The 21654-nt window shown below is 44.7% G+C and overlaps 1 protein-coding gene across 1 annotated transcript in view; it reads right to left on the minus strand.

Moving 5' to 3' along the window:
* Positions 1–21654, minus strand: part of NAP1L1 (nucleosome assembly protein 1 like 1) — a 1039563-nt gene that overhangs the window by 893337 nt on the left and 124572 nt on the right. Inside the window, exon 5 of the mRNA XM_044087215.1 lies at positions 4118–4259. Coding sequence (XP_043943150.1) covers positions 4118–4259 — 142 coding nt within the window. The remainder of the gene's footprint in view (positions 1–4117; positions 4260–21654) is intronic.

Consider the following 21654-nt stretch of genomic DNA (forward strand, 5'->3'; position numbering starts at 1 on the left):
TACTCCTGCAAATCTTCCAGAAGACTCAGAAGCCTCTGAACACTGTTCAAAACTATCAAACTCGGTTCCACCCTAGGCCTCTTATCAGGAGGGGCATAGAACCTCTAATCATAGTAATCAAATCTTCTGCCATTTTAAGCATATGTTTCTTAGGTACAGAACCCGAAATGCTAGGAGAAGCCCCCTGAAGCTGAACTTGGCCTACCTCTAAAGAAGTTTTGGCAACAGAAGGAGAGGCTCTAACTACCTTGGGAAGAGAGGGAAGAACAGCTACCTGAGAAGCCCCTCAGCCTGGCCTACCTCCTGAGAAGGCACATCCTGTAACAGTAAAGTTTCTGCCTGAGCCTCCATAGAAACTCCTGCCAAAACCTCTGGCTCCACTGAGCCTTCTAAGGAACCGCCGTCCGGGACTGCGGTTCATCAACCCTAGGCTTCACTGTTTTGTCCTTGCGCTTCTTGGGCGAAGCAGGCGTCGGAGCATCCGGCGGCATTTTATAATTACAACGCTTCCCAAACACTAACCTGGCACAGTCTAACCTCCTCTTAATAGTGCGTTTGTTAAACCTAGCACAAGAGCGGCATCCAACAACGTCGTGCTCAGGCCCTAAACAAGGTATACACAAGGTATGGTAATCCCTATGAGGTATCTGTTTCCCACAAGAAATACAGTTATTCACTTTTTCTGACATCCGGTTAAATACTGAGGCAAGAAAAAACCAAAATGTTCCACGGGTACTTAGCCAACTCTGATTCGGTCTGAAACTCCGGATTCGGAAATCTCAGAACGCCAACCTGCACTCGCAAAACTGCTTCTGCATCGGACCATGCGGCAAAAAAGACTGAGGATATGACGTCGGTCATGCGCATTAGTACCCTGACGTACTGACGTCAGTCTAATGCGCCCTGACCGACGTCAGCCATATACTCTGGTATTCGGGCCGACTGGACAGCGGACTACCCAATAGTAAGGACTGCAGCAATGTGGAACGAAGAACATCTGAGCCTTTTCTTTGAGTCAGTAGTCCTGACCTTCCCAGTGAAAATGTTCCCTCAGTGTGTAAAGTTTCCCCAAAGGAGTAGTCTTCAGGAGGAGAAGCTGAGGGAATAGAATCCTCAGCATCAGAATCTTCATAAGGGGAGAAGGAGTAATCTTGGTCCTCAGAGGAGCCTGAGGAAATAGACACTTGATCAGAGGAGGCATAATCTTCCTCTTGTCTAGGCCTTTTGTCGGGGGGAGGTTTGGAACCCCTGATTAAAGAGATCAAATCTTCAGCCATTTTAAGCATCTGTTTCTTTGGCATGGGGCCTTGAACTGGAGACTGAAGTGCAGTCTTTTTTGATTTAAAATGAGTCTTAAGCTTAGGATACGTTTTTATAGTGAGCATAGTCAGTCTGAAGACACCTTAAGAAACCGAAGGTGTTTCTGCAGCACAGACATCTTTCTGCAATGTCGGTAGGGTCTAAAGAAAATGGCTGCGTCGGCCTAGCACTCTCTGCCAAAGGATCCGAAGCAGTCTCTGGTTCCAATTTTGCGGTAGCCAGGGGCTGCGTAGGAGCCTCACTGAAAACCAGCCCAGCCGAGGCCTCCGAGTCTGGCTTGGGTCTAGGCTGCCTGTCCTTATCCTTGCGTTTGTGCACGCCGGTAGTCGGTTGCTCAGATGGCATTGTGTAGTTAAATTTTCTACCGAAGTAGTGTTGTGCGAAATCAAAGCGTCTTTTTATAGTACGCTTCTTGAACCTAGCACAAAAGCAACAGTGACGTCGTGGTCTGGGCCTAGGCAAAGTATACAATAAGAATGAAAATCCTTATGAGGTATTTGCTTCCCACAAGAAATACAATTGTTAACTTTTTCTGACATCAGTCTGAGGCAAGAAAAGTTTCCCCAACGGGGTACTTAGCTTTATTGAAGACTTCGGATTTGAAATTCAACTTCGAAAATCTCAGGAGTCGGCCGACCAGCACTTGCTAACTGCTTCTGCTTCGGGCACCACGCGGCAAGAAAGACGGAAGAAAATGGTGTCGGATGCATCATATACCCCTGGCGCACTGACGTCAGGGAAGAAGCAACAGCAACCGACACTGGACTAAGACTTTGGAATTCAGGCAGACTGCGGGACCGCCTGACAAGACAACCCAAGTGTGAGGACTGCAGCAGGGTAACACGATGATAATTACACAAGTATGTCCCCTATTCATATGTTGAAGTATTCATAAGGGAGAATACTACAGCTCATGCAGAAGAGTGGCAGGAGGGGCAGTAGCACTCTACAAAACTCTGAACAGCCCTTGCAAAACCAGCTCTGATCTAGATATACCATCCAACTTGTGCTTTGTGAAGGTATGGACAGAAGACCAATTGGCTGCTTCTGTGAGAAGTAGCCAGACCCTTGGGGGGGGGGGGAGCACCCGAAGAGGCTACTCTAGTGGAATGAGCTTTAAAGGGAGAAGCATGGGTTTTCCCCATGAACCACAAAAGGAAACAGCCTTACGAGATCCAGGAGGAGATTGCTTGGAAACGGGTCTACTCAAAGCCCAGGAATGGTAGGAAAAAAGATGGTCAGACTAACAGATATGATTTTATCCAAATAAAACCAGAGTTGTCTATGCACATCCAAGGTGTGCAAGATTCTCTTACTAGCAGATTGTGGCGAAGGAAAGGTGTGTAAATTAAAACTAAGAACTCATTCGCCACCTTGGGCATAAAGGATTAGTGCATAGTGAAACCCTAGCTTTGTGAAAAACAGTGAAAGAAGCCATAAGGGCCTGAAGTTCTGAAACCATTCTGGCTGAAATGATGGAAGATGGTGCTTCTTTTGGCCAAGTGCAACATTGAAGGGAAGATTAAACTGGTGGTTCAAATGAAGGCAAAGTTTTTCCAACACAGTTTAAATTCCAAGGAGAAACTGGTTCCTTGGTCGTCTAATATGAAGGATGCCTTTCAATAAGGGCTTTACTTCCACATTAGAAGCCAAAGGGGGGTTTCATAGGCAGACAAGCAGAAGTGGCTGAAAAATGAGTTTTGTGGCTGGAAGGACCAACCAGGAGATCAGAGGTCCGTCCCATGAAAGATGAAAATAGTGCCTCTTTCCTGGGGAGCAGCAACTGCCAGTAAAACATTACCAGTGCACGAAGGTAATTTGAAACAGCATACTATGTTAGCCTCAAAACTGTCGACAGGAAAAAAGAGCTCCATTTAAAAGTTAGTCTCAAAATGGCCCATTGAAACAAAATATCCCTAGCTGCTTTAAAATACTTTCCTTTTTTCAGGAAAGGAAAAATAAAATAGAAACTCCCAAAGTGGATTTCTCTGCCCAGCAAAAAGCACAAACAAAAATCCTCAAAAGCCTCAGAAAAGCCCACTCCAGCAGCAGTAAAGCTCAGAAGGGCTTCCAGCCCAAACAGGTCTTAGTTAGCTCAAGCTGCTGGACAGTCTGGGCACCTGGAATGTGTACTGAAGCTTTAGAAGCTGGCCAGCTGTTAAATCCTTGGCAAGATCTAGATCACATAGCTAAGGCTACTGCAGCAGCAATAGCTGACCATCAGGAATTTAACGGATACCAATCAACTGAAGCAGATGGACAAGACGTCTGCTCATAAAAACGGCTTTTACAAGGCAAAATTTCTGAACAATTGAACCAATGAAAATAATGGTCTATTAGCATAAACTACTTCCCACTGCACCCAAGTGAGCGGGTGGAGAAAATGTGCACCTCCAGTCACCTACTTGCTGGAAAAGTTACAGCCTACTGGTAATTGTGCACTACCCTGCAAGAAACATTTGGTGTTCATTCTCCTTAAAAAGCTAACACCCGTGCATTTAACTTTCTGGTGAAATAAAGCAACAAACGCTCATCTAAACAAGCATTCACAAGCTGGTCAGAACCATCACGGACGGAATAGAGGTTTCCTAATACCAGATTAGAGGAAGGTGTCTGTATTGGACTAGGTGGGTGTGTATATGTCTAACAAATGCTTCAACGGTGGTACAATTACCACACAAATACATGTTTGCACAAGACAATAGCAAAAGGCCTCAAAAGCTGCACAAATTAGAGGAACAGCCAGAGCATGGAATGCCCAAACCATGTTAGAGTACTCAAGAGCATCACACTTTACCTTGTCAAAGAGCGGTTGATACTGGGCAGCATATTTCCTTTCCAATTCATGAACTTCTTCATAGAATTTTGCTTCTATCTGTGCGCATTTAACCTGGAGGTTCTTGAGGGCATTGATGCGTCTCTTCACCACTTTAGGCAAACTATGCAGCAATTAAAAAAAGTATTGTTTGAATTATGCAAAACCAATTTGCTAGTTTAAGTGTCCAAAAAATGCATGGACTGAAATAAATTTAGGACTCCTCTTCCTTTGCTAAAGTGGTAATTCTGTAGGGCCACTTAACATACCAGACTGTCAAATTAGATTAACAGTCCCTTGTGATCAAAGTACATAATGCTAGCAAGACATTAACAGGACAGTCACTAGTACTAAGAATCCAATAGAAAGGGCAAGATACTCTTAAGATAACTCAGAGGTTACAGTACTACGCTGAACTGTACTGTAAGAAAAAGCAATTATACCTCAACCTCCTGATTTACAGGCTCCAGATTCACAACCATGGAGAAATGAGCAAACTGCCTTACACTTCTACAACCACAGCTCAACCTTAACACTCTTACCTAGCCAATACTCAACATTCAAAAGGATTGAAAAAGGGAGTGAAATACTAAATATAGTAACACCTAACTGAAAATTACTTTTGTGCATCTGCTCTAACTACTTTGGCAAAACACTGCAATTATGCACTCTTCAAAAAGCCATGAACAAATGAATCTAGTACAGAGACCATTGTTTCTGCAACAAAGGAAAAAATTACCATTTGGGGAATGGAGAGAATCTTGCACTAAAGGACACCTTATTCTTTTGCTTCAAAATTGAAGACAAAAGTTGCTCATTTGCAAAGACTGTCAGACTACCATGCATTTTGTACGAGAGAACATAACAGGCCAGACTACATACGCTTTAGTCTTTGCATCTTAACTAGCACAACTAACCAACTGCAATCAAGCAGTTCAGACTGCCTACATGCTGCGTCAAAAACACAACACCCAAAACAAAATTAGCAGCCCAGGGGAAAGAACAAGTTTGATGTACTTTAAATCTGGGGGTGGTTTGCACTTTGAATTACACCCCAAGGGAAGTGATTAAATGGATACGGCTTAAGACAGCCCACCTCCTCCAATAATAGCACTACTCCATGTGGATCCCAAAAGCAGACGTCACATGGAAGCAAGGATAGAGAGGATAAAACCATTTGACACGTGCCCTTCCTAAATTAGCAGACAGATTTTTTTTTTTGCTTTGTGGTGGGGGGGGTTCCATAGTGTTTTGAGGTTATGCACTCCACTTGCTCAGAGTTTTCTTCATGTAAAGAATGAAATATGAAGGATCAGACACTAGTGGCAGTGATTTAAAGGTAAAGATTGAAATAGTTAACATGAAGGGCTGATTAAAAAGAAATACGCATGTTAATAGAAGTCAGATAGACCACTACTCTGGTGACCAATAGCATATTTAGGATGTTGGAGTAACAAGAAAGCATTTATAGGATCATAGGAAGTTACTAGGCTTTTGGCCAAGAGGCCTTTATAAGCCTAGCCAAGAGTTTCCCAGGTTTAGACAAGTCAGCACCAGCTGTCCCTGTCCAACAGGGACATGGTGTAATCCTAGTGGTGTATTTGTTTCCCATCCAGTTATCCAGGTTGCACTTAAAACAGGGTAAAGTGGTACTCTTGATGTGGAGGGGGAGTCTTCCACAAATGGAAACAAGCATCTGTCCCACCAAAAAGTCCTACTGATGTCAGACCAGGTTGAGGCTGTGCGTGTAGGTTACTTGAGTGGAGCTCGACTTGCAGTTATGGAGCAGTCAGAAAATCGCCTTGTATGCCAGAGGCCACCTCTGAAGAGTCTGGATGAAATAGTACAGGGATAGGGATTTTAGCCTGTATATGGTAGATGTTTGAGGCTCTGGATTCTTCTGGTGAGGAACGTCTGGTCTCCAGCTGCTTCATGTCCTCTGAGGTACATGCCAAAAGGGGAGTTGTACACTCAATGGGCCTTATAAGGGAAGAATACAGGGATGTGATCTTGTCCCCAAGATACCCTTACTTAAGATGTGGGCCATGTAGAAATATCTGTCCAATGGAAGCAACTGGGGGGGTCAAAAGTCAGTGCTATCAACCTAGGTGCCCAAAATCCCTCATGACTCATTGCATGCTTAGGACGTTGTCAATTTGTGGGGACTTCACTCCCCAAATGGGATGATTCATTTTTTGGAATTCAGCTTGAGGCCATGTTTCTGGCACCAGTCTTTTTGGGTGAGACCCACTTGGAGGATGTCCACATCACTAGGGGAACTGATGACAGCTCCCAATTTGCAGTCACCTGCAAACCTGGTCAGCCATAGCCCACTGGTTTTTGCCTGCACCTCAAGTAAATCTCAGAGGCCCCAAGACTGAACCCTGGGGTACACCGCTAGTTACAGGTCTACTGCTAGAGGTGGCTTCCCCTATTTTGGATTCCATAAGTGAGCCAGTTTGCTACCTACCTGGTGACAGACTGATGCCTAGTTGAGAGAGTTTATTATGCCAGAGTGAGGAACAGTGTCGAAGGCTTTAGTCAGATCAAGGTAGGCGGTGTTGCAGGGTCTTCCCCTCATCTATGGCTTAAGTGACGGCTTAAGTGACTGTCTCAACTGTGTGGGATAGTGTCTGGAGGTTGCCAATGTCCTTGTTAACTAGGTCCATGTTAATCTGTTCCATGGCCTTGCAGATCAGGCTAGTTGGGCTAATGGGTCTATTTGAGAGCAGCGATTACCTGTTCCCTAGACACAAGAGGAAGGGAACAGGTACTGGAAGTTTTCACCAAATCTGCCAGCAAGTTTGCTACAGCATCTGAACAAATATGGGTGCTTCCTTTGGAGGTTGGACATATGTGAAGGCCTTATGATTGTCTCTAGCAGATGGTCAATTTTGCTATGAAGGATTTCACTAGTGCATTTGCTTGTTCAGGCTAAGGAGAGATTGCTTTCAATTGGGCACCGGTTCCTTCTTGGTCCTAGACAGCAATTTTTTCCTTTCGTTACAGTTTACTGTAACTGTCCAGTAGACAGTTTCTTTTCCTTGCGGATAACTTAGTCCTGTCAGGTACTCCTGATTACATGCATCTTTATAAAGCTGCTTACAGGACTTTGGTGTAGTTTTGGATATTGGTGCCAGTTCCCACAGAGGAAAAGGGGGCTGTGAAGCAGTTTATACCACCCCTCAGGAGGTGGTAAACAGCTTTGGGAGAGGTCTGACCCTAGCTGTGGGGGGGCAAGGGAGATTGTCTTCTAAAGTGACCACTTTATGGTTGGATCTTACCAGGGAGGATACGGTAGGGATGCTGCAGTGGTTACTCGTGTTGCTTAATATAAATTTCCAAGATATCACCTATTGTGAGGGTACTGACTAGCTGTTCCAAGGCATATGCATTCAAAGAGGAATCCTGGGCATTTGTGTTCCGACATGAGTAGTTCTTCCAATCTGTTTGGGTAGTTGCCCAGAATGAGGGTAAAGGATTGAATCTTGATATATGGGGGCCCTACGATTTGAGCAAGGGTCTTGTCAATGGTTAACTGCACCTAGAGCATCTCCTGTGCATCATACTGTTTACCAGCCTGGAGGTGTGCATGTCTAATATACACTAGCACTATGGGGGAAGCATTGTGGTCTGTCAATCATCTTCCCAGGCTGTCAGGTACTGGATCCCCCTGGAATGACACTAGAAACTAAGCCAATTGTTAAAGTCCATCACTTTAGGTTTGTATCGAGGCATTCTGGGTGACCATGCTGTTTAAAGCTAGGGACATACCTGCCTGGGACATATTCAGTGAGCTCAATCTCTTCATATAGTTCAAGGAGGTACATCTCAAGTCATTCACGCCAACATGGACTAACCATGACTCTTATCCAGCTTGGTGAGAGGCATATCTGTGCGTCTCACAATGGAGTCTGACTAATGTTGGGTTTATGGTTAAGCCCTCTGTCCTTTGGGTGTTTTTGATTAACTTCTGCAAGTGGGTGTGTTGTGTACGAGTGGGTGGTGGTTGCGGTGTATAGATTGTAGACAACCTTCTCAGGGCCAGATATACTGGCTTGTGAGGGACAAAACAGACTACATTCCTAATTTAACTGAATCTCCAAAATAGTTTTCCTAGGTGGTAGATTGTACACACAAGGTAGTTGCTACACTTTCTCAGGATGCCCATATCAACCAATCTGGCAGGAGAAAGTATAATTGTGTACACTTACCATAAATGTAGATGTTAGTGTATTCACTGTTCTAGTCATCACATTTGGGTTAGCTGCTTGCAGTAGCCCTCAAGTCGGCCTGATTAACAAAGTCTTTGGTCCTGTGTTGGTTGCCATCTCTTCCGTGACATCAGGTCATCAGGGGTATAAAACATGCAGACGCCATTACATCAGTTTTTCTGGCCCCAGATGTCAGGTGCCCCCTTAGGGGAAGCAATAGAATATAAATACATATCTACAAAAATATACCTCCAATAAAAAAAAGTAAACACCAAAAAGCTTTTAAGCATAGTAAAGGAAAGTAGAGGTATAGCCAAAGAAATGAGGGGGCTGGAGGGAGGGTAACCAGGACTGAAACTGAATACTCAAACATCTGCATTTATGGTATGTGTACACACAACTGTACTATGTTAGTGTTTCACTGTCGGTCATCACATTTGGGTAGATTCCCAAAGCCAAGGATAGGAGGAAGTTAGATAGCTTTAGGGCCAGCTATAAAGACCTGCAAGACTACAGTGGCAAAGCCAGCACTGGATTGAGAAAATTGGCAAATGATAATGCTTGAAGGTATGTACAGAACTCCAGGTAGCAGCTTCTAGGACGTTCCTGGTAGGGACACCTGAGAGAGGCTGTAGAGGCAGATGCAGCCCTGGTTGAATGGGTCTGATACCCTGTGGGATAGTTTTCCATGGTGCTTGTATAGCAGAAATGAATGCAATGGCCTATCCATTTAGAAATTGGATGCTTTGAAATAGCCTTCCCCTCTGCCCCTGCAGCAAATGCCACCAGATTTCCTTTGAGATTTAGTCCTGTCCAAGTAAAATCTAAACTGTCTGTGCACATCTGAGTGCAGTATCTGTACCACTTTGTTCTGTGGATTAGGAAAGGTTACCAAGTGATTGCTGAAAGGAAGGCTGTTTTTCCAGAAAGGAATTTTAAATCTGCAGTTGCAGCTAGATCAAAAGGAGGAAGAGTGAGTTTCTCCAATACAAAGTTAAGGTTCAAGGCTGGAGTTGGGGGTCTCTTGGGTGGCCCCTCTGAGGAACTGCCTGAGCAATGGATGAGAGCAGAGGATGTTGTGTTATGAGACAAAATGGCTGAGGTGTAAATTTTGGAGAAAAAAGTCCCTTGCGAAGCATCTCAGTTAAGTATTGTAAAATCTAAGTTATGTTGGGCGGCTGCTGTGCTCATCCCTTGAAAAGGGTTCCAGGCACAGAATCTTTTCCATTTTTCAGCATAAGATTTTCTAGTACTAGGCCTCCTTGCCTCTAAAATGATATCCACTGGTTTACTGGAGGGATGGTAAGGGAGAGATTAGCCAGGCTACTAGGCTCAAGGTTTGAAGGTGCAGAATCTGGTTCTCCTGCTGAGACAACAGGGGAGAGAGGCAGGTGCCATGGGGCCAGTGACACTGCGCAAGAGGGGTACCAGTGTTGGCATGGCCAGACGAGTCCAATCAATATCATCCTTGGTCTGTCCTGTATGACCTTTAGGAATACTGGAAAGGCATAAACATATTCCAGCTGAAGGGCAGAGCATCCACTTTCCAAACTTGTTTGTGGGGAGTCCTTGTGCAAAATTGGTCTAATTGGTAGTTCTGGCATGAGGCAAACTGGTCTCTACCTGGGCTCCCCCATTTGTCAACATGTTGAAAATCTTTGGTTCGTTTCCTCTCGTGTGGGTCCATGAGGTTTCTGCTTAGTCCGTCTGCCAGTGTATTTAGTTTTCCTGGCAGGAACTGAGCTTGTAGATGCACTTGGTAGCTGAAGGCCATGTTCCACAATGCCATGGCTAGTCTGTAGAGGGGGTAAGAATGGGTACCTCCCTGCTTGTTTATGTACCACATAACAGTGGTGTCAGTCTTTACCATTAATTGTCCTGGAAGAATGTGGTCCTTGAGGGCTGTCAGAGCATTCTGTACAGCCAACATCTCTTTTTGATTGATATGCAGGTGCATTTGACTTTGGTTTCATTTGCCCTGAATGCACTTCACTGCCAGGTGAGCCCCCCATGCATAGTCTGATGTGTCTGTTAGGGTTTGGGTGGCAGGGGGTAGAGTGAATGCTAGTCCCTTGTTTTGGTGGTAAGCCTCTGCCCAAAGAAACTCTAGGTGTAGGCAAGGTATGATGGGAATCATTGCTTCTAGATCACGATAATGTTGACACCATAGGCTTTAGATACCACTGTAGTTTCCTCATATGCAGTCTTGCATATGGAATTAGTAGAATGAAGGAGACCATGAACCCCAAGGCTTGCAGTACTTGCCTTGCAGATAGCAGGGTTTTCGTGGCCAATTGAATTTGTTTCTCTGGCATGAGGAAAGCCATCTGGGAAGTTGTGTTCAAGCTTGCTCCCAGGAATATAATCTGTTGACAGGGTACCAAATGTGACTTTTCGTTTATGGTGTACCCCAGACAAATTAGCACCTTTTGTACAAATTCCAAATAATTCAAGAGTATGTCCTGGCTTCTGCCTGAATTAGACAATCGTCCAGGTATGGGTATATTTGAATGCAATGACAAGTGCTAGGCACTTTGAATACCCTGGCAGTAGATAAGCCATAGGGCAGTGCAGAGAACTGATTGCATGTAGCTTGCTTTGAAGTGTAGGTATCTTCTGCTCTATTCCCCGATTATGTGAAGGTAGGCTTCCTTTAAATCCAGTGTTGCCAACCAGGCATCTTTGCCTAGCATAGGAAGTAGTTTAAGAGTTAGCATCTTGAATTTGGGAATCAAAAACAAAGTGCAAGGTAGAAAGGTGCAGGATAGGATGCCATGAATGGTCTTTTCTGGGTACCAGGAAAAATAAAAACCTTGTCCCTTTTCTTCTGGTACAGTTTGACTTGTCTTTATGCTTAGAGAAAGTACAGTTGTGTACACTTACCATAAATGTAGATGTTAGTGTATTCACTGTTGCAGGCATTACACTTGGGTAATCTGCTGGCAGGTTGCCCTCAGTCGGCCTGAACAAGTCTTGGGTCCTGTGTTGGTTGCCGTCTCCTCTTCCATGACGTCAGGTTGTCAGGGGTATAAAACATGCAGCAGACACCATTTTATTCAGTTTTTCTTGCCCCAGATGTCAGGTGCCTCCCAAATGGGGAGGAAAAATATATATAAATAGTAAATACATAAATGCACTTTTAGAAACAAACTTTACTTTAACTAAAAGCAAATACACCACAAAGGCTTCCGAGTACAGTGAAGGAAAGAAAAGGTATAGAAAGGGGATGGCGGGTGGGTAACCCGGACCACAACTGTGAATACACTAACATCTACATTTATGGCAAGTGTACACAACTGTACTATGTTTAGTGTTTCACTGTTGCAGTCATTAGCTGTGGATTCTACCCAAATGTATGGATGGGAGGATCGAACTAAACAGCATTAGGAGCTGCTATAAGGCCCTGCAGGACTGCTGTGGCAAAGCTTACCCTGGATTTGGAGAAGAGGTAAATTAATGCTTTGTGAAGGTATGAACAGGGCTCCAAGTGGCAGCTTCTAGAATGTCTTTGGTTGGGACCCCTCAGAAAAGCTGCTGAAGTATATGCAGCCCTGGTGGAATGTGATCCGATCCCCTTGGGCACAGGTTTACCATGGTGCAAATAGCAGAAACAAATGCAGTGGCTTAACCACTTAGAAACAGTCTGCTTTGATATAGCCTTCCTCTCTGATCTTGCAGCAAATGCTACCAGTAGTTGAACACTGAGATTTAATCCTATTTAGGTAGGATCTTAGTTGTCTGTATACATCCAATGAATACAAAATCCGCTCCCCCTTGTTCTGCGGATTTGGGTAAAATGTTGGCAGGTGAATTTCCTGGTTAAAAGCCACACTGGATACCACCTTAGGCATAAAAAGATTGGTCCTGAGGGACACCCTGTCAGGGTAAAATATAATAAAAGGCTCCACTGCCATGAGAGCCTGTAGTTCTGAAACCCTTCTTGCTGAAGTGATTCCCAAAAAAAAGCTGTTTTACAAGACAAGTTTTATATCCGCAGTAGCTGCTGGTTCAAAAGTAGGCAGGGTGTGTTTTTCCAGCACAAAACTGAGGTCCCATGCAGGAGTTGGTGCTCTTCTGGGAGGCCTTAAATTTTTGGCCCCCCTAAGATACTGTTTAAGCAGAGGATGAGAAAAGAGGGGAGGCTCTGTGCTGTAATGAGCCAAGATGGCATGAGGCATGGATTTTTATTGAAGAAAAAGATAGGCCCTTGTCAAGCATCAGTCAAATATGGTAAAATCTGAGGAATATTGGGCTTTGCTGTCTTATTTCTTGTGCTTGGTTCCAAGCACAGTATCTCTTCCATTTATCAGCATAAGACTTTCTAGTACTAGGCCTTCTGGCCTCCAAAAGGACATCCAGATTTACTGAGGTGTTGAATAATTAGGTGATTAGCCATGCTGCAAGATTCAGAGTTTGGAGCAGAGTGTGCAGAATTTGATAGTTCTGAGACAGATTAGGTATTTGAGGCAAGTACCATGGAGGAAGGTGAGACATTCCTTACAAGTGGGTACCAGCTCTGACAGGGCCAATCAGAAGCAATTAGGGTCATTTTTGTTTTTTCCTGTCCGACTTAGTAAGACATTGGAGTAGAGACAGAGGGAGAAAGGCAGACGGATAGGTTTTTCCAGCTGAAGGAGAGCATCCACTTTCCATACTTTTTATGACAAGTTCTTGTGCAGAATTTGTCCAACTAATAATTTTGGGAGAGGCAAACAGATCTATGTCTGGGCTCCCCTATTTCTGTGTTAACATGCTGAAGATTTATGGATCCAGTTTCCATTTATGCTGGTCCATAAGATTTCTGCTTAGGTTGTCTGCCAGTGTATTTTGCTTTCCTGGCAGGAACTGAGCTTGAAGATTTGGTAAGTCAAGGCGGTGTTCCACAAGGCCATGGCTAGTCTGCAAAGGGGGTAGGAATGTGTACCCCCCCTGCTTGTTTACGTACCACATAACTGTGGTGAGTCTATCAGTAGCTGTCCTGGATGAAGCAAGTCCTTGAAGGCTGTCCAAGGATTCTGAACAGCTAGCATCTTTCTGGTTGATATGCAGATGCATTTGGTTTGGGCTTCATTTGCCCTGAATGCATCTCCCTGCCAGGTGGGCCCCCAAGCATAGTCTGACGAGTCTGTAGTTAGGGTTTGGGTGGCAGGGGGTAGAGTGAATGACAGCCCCTTGTTTTGGTGGCATGTCTGCCTACCAAAGAAACTCCTGTTGTAGGCAGGGAATGAGGAATGGTTTAAAGGCTGTGACAATGTTGACTCCATAAACTTTTTAGGTACCATTGAAGCTTCCTCATATGCAGTCTCGCATATGGAATTAGAATGTATGAAGCCATGAACCCCAAAGTCTGCAGAATTTGTCTTACAGATAACTGGGTTTTTGTTGCCATTTGTTTGAAGTATGTTGTCAGCTGCCTTTGTCTGGCATTAGGTAAGCCATCTGGGCAGTTGTACTCAAGCTTGCACCCAGAAATGTAATTTGAGAGGGTACCAGTTGTGATTTTTTGTTTACGGTGTACCCTAGGCATGTTAGAAGCCTTTTTACAAATGATAGATGTTGGGAGTGTCCTTGTCCTCTGCTTGAATGAGACAATCATCCAGATAAGGATAAATCTGAAAGCTTCTTTGTCTGCAGAATGCAATTACTGGTGCCAGGCACTTAAAGACCCTGGGCGCAGCAGATAAGCCAAAGGGCAGTGCAGAGAATTGGTAATGCAAAAAACCTGCTTTGAAGCAGAGGTAAATTCTGCAGGATTCCCTTATTGGGATATGCAGGTATGCCTTTTTAAGTCTAGTTACTAACCAAGCATTCCTGCCTAGCATAGGCAGTAGCTGTTGTAAAGTCAGCATTTTGAATTTTGGAATGTCCAGAACGTGTTCAGAATCAATAAGTCTGACATTGGACACCATGAATAGTCTTTTCTGGGTACCAGGAAAAGTCTAAAAACCTTGTCCTTTCCTTTTCTGGTAGTGGTTGAATAGCCCCCATATCCATGAGGGACCAGACTTGTTTCTGGGCCTCTGCCCACTGGTTTTGTGGCAGATCCGCCATCTGTTTGAAACCTTGCCTGAAGAGTTAGTTGCAAGCTGAGCGCAGTCTCCCATAAAATCATTGCTTGCCTGCACAACGGGTAAGAATGTGTTCCCCCTTGTTTGTTGATGTACCACATGACAGTTGTGTTGTCTGTTAGAATCAACACCTGCCCTGTCTGTTAGAATCAACACCTGCCCTGTCTGTTAGAATCAACACCTGCCCTGTCTGTTAGAATCAACACCTGCCCTGTCTGTTAGAATCAACACCTGCCCTGTCTGTTAGAATCAACACCTGCCCTGTCTGTTAGAATCAACACCTGCCCTGTCTGTTAGAATCAACACCTGCCCTGTCTGTTAGAATCAACACCTGCCCTGTCTGTTAGAATCAACACCTGCCCTGTCTGTTAGAATCAACACCTGCCCTGTCTGTTAGAATCAACACCTGCCCTGTCTGTTAGAATCAACACCTGCCCTGTCTGTTAGAATCAACACCTGCCCTGTCTGTTAGAATCAACACCTGCCCTGTCTGTTAGAATCAACACCTGCCCTGTCTGTTAGAATCAACACCTGCCCTGTCTGTTAGAATCAACACCTGCCCTGTCTGTTAGAATCAACACCTGCCCTGTCTGTTAGAATCAACACCTGCCCTGTCTGTTAGAATCAACACCTGCCCTGTCTGTTAGAATCAACACCTGCCCTGTCTGTTAGAATCAACACCTGCCCTGTCTGTTAGAATCAACACCTGCCCTGTCTGTTAGAATCAACACCTGCCCTGTCTGTTAGAATCAACACCTGCCCTGTCTGTTAGAATCAACACCTGCCCTGTCTGTTAGAATCAACACCTGCCCTGTCTGTTAGAATCAACACCTGCCCTGTCTGTTAGAATCAACACCTGCCCTGTCTGTTAGAATCAACACCTGCCCTGTCTGTTAGAATCAACACCTGCCCTGTCTGTTAGAATCAACACCTGCCCTGTCTGTTAGAATCAACACCTGCCCTGTCTGTTAGAATCAACACCTGCCCTGTCTGTTAGAATCAACACCTGCCCTGGAAGAAGTAACTCCTTGAAAGCCATTAATGCAAACTGGACTGCTAACATCTCCTTCATGTTGATATGTAGATGCTGTAGTCTGGCAGGCCACTTGTCTTGTATCCACTTTCCATTCAGATGAGCTCCCCAAGCAATGTCTGAGGCATCTGTCGTTAGAATCTGACTCGCCTCTGGCCGGGTCACAGAGTCCCTTGTTTAGGTGACATTCCTGAGCCCACCACAAAAATTCCTGTTGAATGCAAGGTATTATTCGAATGACAGTGTCCAAATCCTGGCAGTGCTGTGTCCATACATTTTTGAGATACCATTGTAGCTTCCTCATATGCAGTTTGGCATTGGGAAGCACCAGAATACAAGATGCCATGAACCCTAAGGCTTGAAGGACTGTCCTTGCAGTCAGCCCGGACTGAAGACTTAGTTGATGGAAGTAAATGGAAAGATTCTTTTGTTTGTCCGGGGTTAAAAAAGCCATCTGGGCTGTTGTATTCAGTCTCACACCCAGAAAGCACATGTCTTGTGAGGGTACTAGACTGGACTTTATTTCGTTCACAGAATACCCTAGGCATCTTAGCACTGCTATCACATATTCCAAATGCTGTAAAAGGTCTTCCTTTTCTTGAGCCAGAATCAGGCAGTCGTCCAAGTAAGGATAGATTTGAATTCCTTGTAGCCTGAAGTAAGCTATCACTGGAGCCAGAACCTTTGTGAATACTCTACAGTAGATAAGCCAAAGGGCAATGCAGAGAACTGATAATGAGAATTTCCAGCTCGAAAACGCAGATACTTCCTGCAACTTAGTCTGATAGGCACATGAAGGTAAGCCTCCTTGAGATCTAAAGTTACCATCCAGTGATCTTTGCCCAGCAGAGGTAAAAGCTGTTGTAACGTCAACATTTTGAACTTGGGAATGTCCAGATAAGTGTTGAGGATAGACAAATCCAAAATTGGTCTCCACGTGTTCCCCTTCTTTGGTACTAGGAATAGGCGAGAATAAAATCCTAGGCCCCTTTCTGGCACAGGAACTGGCTGAATGGCCCCTATTTGGAGTAACAGAGAAATTTGCTTGTGAGCCTCTTTCCTTTGTAGAGGAATGTCTGGCATGCCTTTGAAAGGAGGCAAGGTATGGAAATAAAACCTGTAACCGTGGTGAATGATATCCAAAACCCATCTGTCTTGGGTAATTAAATCCCAATTTTCTTTGAAAAGAGCCAGCCTTCCTCCCAAAGGTGCTGCCAGACGAGAATGCACTGGCAGCTGAAAAGGTAGGTCATTGGGTCTGTTTACGAAAGGACTGACCCCTGCCTTCACCAGAAGTTTGAGCAGGTGAACTCCCTGTTCTAGGCCTAAAAGAACCTTGAGCTCTGCCCCTACCACGTCTAGACCTACCCCTAGACTGGGAATCATAAGCAGGATATGTCCATCCCTTAAGCAGGCCAATTTCTACTAAACTTCGGAGGCTGCACCTGCAAAAAATCTTTAACAGTTTGCACAGACTTAGCCTTGTCCTCCATTTTCTTTAAAACTGCTTCCACAGGCGAACCAAACACCACATCAGACTGTAAAGGAGCATCCAAAATCCTTGTCTTAACATGCTCAGCTAAATTCTGATCCCTCAACCAGGCGTGCCTACGAAGAACAGAACCAGTGGCAGCCACCCTCGAGGAGGCCTGCACAGCATCAAAACCACATTGCAAGGAATGCTTACCCACCTGTTCAGACACATGAACTAAATCCTGCAACTCTTTACACTCAATACCTTCTGCCAGAGCATCCACCTTAGACTTCAATTGTGAAAGGAGATAATTTTGATATTTTAACATGTGAAACTGGCAATTCAACGCCCTCATGGCTAAAGTGGAAGTATACACATTCTTTCCCCATCTATCCAAAGCCCTTGCCTCTATCAGGAGGAACAGGATTTTTAACAGAAGCCTTAACACCTTTAGGCCCCTGAGAGACAGTTTCCGGGTCTGCCCTAGGACTCTTAAACAGATACTTATGAGCTTCAGGCACCCTATAGTACCTATCCGGTTTAACTGGGGCAGGAGGCAAAGAATCAGGGATCAGGGAAGCCTCTGCAAAAACATCTTCCACCACATTCAGAACAGGAGGTATAGCTAAAGGCCTATGCTGGGGTAAAAACAAAAATTCCCTAAGCCTCTTCCTGGAATCAGAGAAATCTTGACCTTCCCATTTAAAATGCTCCTTCATGGAATGCAGAGTCTCTGAAAATGAAAAATCCTCAGGAGGAGATGCTGAAGGAGTAGAATCATCCACATCAGAATCAGAATATGGAGGATACTCCTGCAAGTCTTCAGCCGAAGACTCAGAAGCCTCCGAACACTGCTCAAAACTCAAACTCAGGTTCCACCCTAGGCCTCTTATCAGGAGGGGGCATAGAACCTCTAATCATAGTAATCAAATCCTCTGCCATTTTAAGCATATGTTTCTTAGGCAAAGATCCTGAAGAGCTAGGAGAAACCCCCACTGAAGTTAAACCTGGCCTGCCCCTCAAAGAAGCCTTGGAAACAGAAGGGGAGGCTCTAACCACCTTAGGGAGAGAGGAAAGCACAGCCACCTGAGAAGCCCCTTCAGCCTGGCCTACTTCCTGAGAGGACACATCCTGTAACAGTAAAGTCTCTCCCTGAGACTCCAAAGAAATTCCTGGCAGAACCTCCGGCTCCACTGAGCCCTCTAAAGAACCGACGTCCGGGACTGTCGGTTCTTCCACTCTAGGCTTTGCTGCTTTGTCCTTGCGCTTTTGAAGCGCGTCGAAGCATCCGACGGCATTTTATAATTACAACGCTTCCCAAAAACTAACCTGGCACAGTCTAACCTTCTCTTAATGGTGCGTTTGTTAAATCTAGCACAAGAGCTCATCCAACAACGTCGTGCTCAGGCCCTAAACAAGGTATACACAAGGTATGGTAATCCCTATGAGGTATCTGTTTCCCACAAGAAATACAGTTACTCACTTTTGACATCCGGTTAAATACTGAGGCAAGAAAAAACCAAAATATTCCCCAACGGGGTACTTGGCCAACTTTGATTCGGTCTGAAACTCCGACTTCAGAAAATTTCAGAACGCCAACCTGCACTTGCAAAACTGCTTCTGCATCGGACCATGCGGCAAAAAAGACTGAGGATATGACGTCGGTCATGCGCATTAGTACCCTGACGTCCTGACGTCAGACTAATGCGCCTTGACCGACGTCAGCCATATACTTTGGTATTCGGGCCGACTGGGACAGCGGACTACCCCAATAGTTAGGACTGCAGCAATGTGGAATGAAGAACATCTGAGGTCCCATGCAGGAGTTGGTGCTCTTCTGGGAGGCCTTAAATTTTTGGCCCCCCTAAGATACTGTTTAAGCAGAGGATGAGAAAAGAGGGGAGGCTCTGTGCTGTAATGAGCCAAGATGGCATGAGGCATGGATTTTTATTGAAGAAAAAGATAGGCCCTTGTCAAGCATCAGTCAAATATGGTAAAATCTGAGGAATATTGGGCTTTGCTGTGTCTTATTTCTTGTGCTTGGTTCCAAGCACTGTATCTCTTCCATTTATCAGCATAAGACTTTCTAGTACTAGGCCTTCTGGCCTCCAAAAGGACATCCAGATTTACTGAGGTGTTGAATTAGGTGATTAGCCATGCTGCAAGATTCAGAGTTTGGAGCAGAGTGTGCAGAATTTGATAGTTCTAAAACAGATTAGGTATTTGAGGCAAGTACCATGGAGGAAGGAGAGACATTCCTTAGAAGTGGGTACCAGCTCTGACAGGGCCAATCAGAAGCAATTAGGGTCATTTTTGTTTTTTCCTGTCCGACTTAGTAAGACACTGGAGTAGAGGCAGAGGGAGAAAGGCAGACTGATAGGTTTTTCCAGCTGAAGGATAGAGCATCCACTTTCCATACTTTATGACAAGTTCTTGTGCAGAATTTGTCCAACTAATAATTTTGGGAGAGGCAAACAGATCTATGTCTGGGCTCCCCTATTTCTGTGTTAACATGTTGAAGATTTGTGGATCCAGTTTCCATTTATGCTGGTCCATAAGATTTCTGCTTAGGTTGTCTGCCAGTGTATTTTGCTTTCCTGGCAGGAAATGAGCTTGAAGATTTGGTAAGTCAAGGCGGTGTTCCACAAGGCCATGGCTAGTCTGCAAAGGGGGTAGGAATGTGTACCCCCCCTGCTTGTTTACGTACCACATAACTGTGGTGTTAGTCTATCAGTAGTTGTCCTGGATGAAGTAAGTCCTTGAAGGCTGTCCAAGGATTCTGAACAGCTAGCATCTTTCTGGTTGATATGCAGATGCATTTGGTTTGGGCTTCATTTGCCCTGAATGCATCTCCCTGCCAGGTGGGCCCCCAAGCATAGTCTGACGAGTCTGTAGTTAGGGTTTGGGTGGCAGGGGGTAGAGTAAATGACAGCCCCTTGTTTTGGCGGCATGTCTGCCTACCAAAGAAACTCCTGTTGTAGGCAGGGAATGAGGAATGGTTTCCAGGCTGTGACAATGTTGACTCCATAAACTTTTTAGGTACCATTGAAGCTTCCTCATATGCAGTCTCGCATATGGAATTAGAATGTATGAAGCCATGAACCCCAAAGTCTGCAGAATTTGTCTTGCAGATAACTGGGTTTTTGTTGCCATTTGTTTGAAGTATGTTGTCAGCTGCCTTTGTCTGGCATTAGGTAAGCCATCTGGGAAGTTGTACTCAAGCTTGCACCCAGAAATGTAATTTGAGAGGGTACCAGTTGTGATTTTTCGTTTACGGTGTACCCTAGGCATGTTAGAAGCCTTTTTACAAATGATAGATGTTGGGAGTGTCCTTGTCCTCTGCTTGAATGAGAGGATCGTCCAGATAAGGATAAATCTGAAAGCTTCTTTGTCTGCAGAACGCAATTACTGGTGCCAGGCACTTAAAGACCCTGGGCGCAGCAGATAAGCCAAAGGGCAGTGCAGAGAATTGGTAATGCAAAAAACCTGCTTTGAAGCAGAGGTAAATTCTGCAGGATTCCCTTATTGGGATATGCAGGTATGCCTTTTTAAGTCTAGTTACTAACCAAGCATTCCTGCCTAGCATAGGCAGTAGCTGTTGTAAAGTCAGCATTTTGAATTTTGAAATGTCCAGAACGTGTTCAGAATCAATAAGTCTGACATTGGACACCATGAATAGTCTTTTCTGGGTACCAGGAAAAGTCTTTAATAAAAACCTTGTCCTTTCCTTTTCTGGTAGTGGTTGAATAGCCCCCATATCCATGAGGGACCAGACTTGTTTCTGGGCCTCTGCCCACTGGTTTTGTGGCAGATCCGGCCATCTGTTTGAAACTGGCAAAGTATGGAAATGAAATCTGTACCCCTGGGATACTATGTTTAACACCCACTTGGGTAATTAACTGCCAATTTTGAGCATGAAGTGCTAGTTTTCCCCCCAAGGGGGCTGACAAAAGTTAAGTGCTTGGTGATGGTAGAGGAAAGTCAGTGAGACTGCTTACTATAGGGTTGTGCTTGGTTTCCTCCAGATTTGGGAGGTGGAGGCACCCCATTGCTTTGACCTGTAAGAACCCTGTAATTGGTATCTGGAGCCTTTTGGAGCACCTGGATTTGCCCTGAGCAGCTCTGTTGGACACAGGAAAGGACCAATTTTTAGTAGGCTACTGAACCTGGTGGATGCACTTGCAAGAAATCTTTTAGTTTGCATAGATTTAACTTAGTCTTCCATTTTCTTTAAAACCTCTTCTGCCTTATTACTAAGAATATCATGCTGCAAAAGGGCATCCAACAATTTAGCTTTAACATGATCAGGCAGATTTTTTGCTCCTTGAGCCAGGCATGCCTTCTAATCACGGATCCAGTAACTGCGGCCCTACAAGAGGCTTCCAAGGAATCAAAACCACATTGCAAAGTACGCTTTCCAACCTGTTCTGCTGAATGCAATAAATCCTGTAACCATTTTCCACACAGTCAGAAATAATTTTCTGTTTCAGTAAGCCCATAACATGCTGCTGATATTTAAGCATATGAAACTGGCAGTTTGAAGCCCTGACTTGCCAAGGTTGCAGGCTTATAAACCTTCTTACCCCATCTATCCAGTGCCCTGGAATCTATCAGAGGGGGTAGGATTTTTGGCTGTAGAAGCCTTTACACCCTTGGGACCCTGAGGAATAGTCTCAGGATCAGCAGCAGGATTTTTGAAAAGAAATTTGTTGGAGTCAGGAACCCTGTAA

The sequence above is a fragment of the Protopterus annectens genome, chromosome 11.part0 (assembly GCF_019279795.1).
Source record: "Protopterus annectens isolate FY-2018-M chromosome 11.part0, PAN1.0, whole genome shotgun sequence".
Lineage (NCBI taxonomy): Eukaryota > Metazoa > Chordata > Ceratodontiformes > Protopteridae > Protopterus > Protopterus annectens.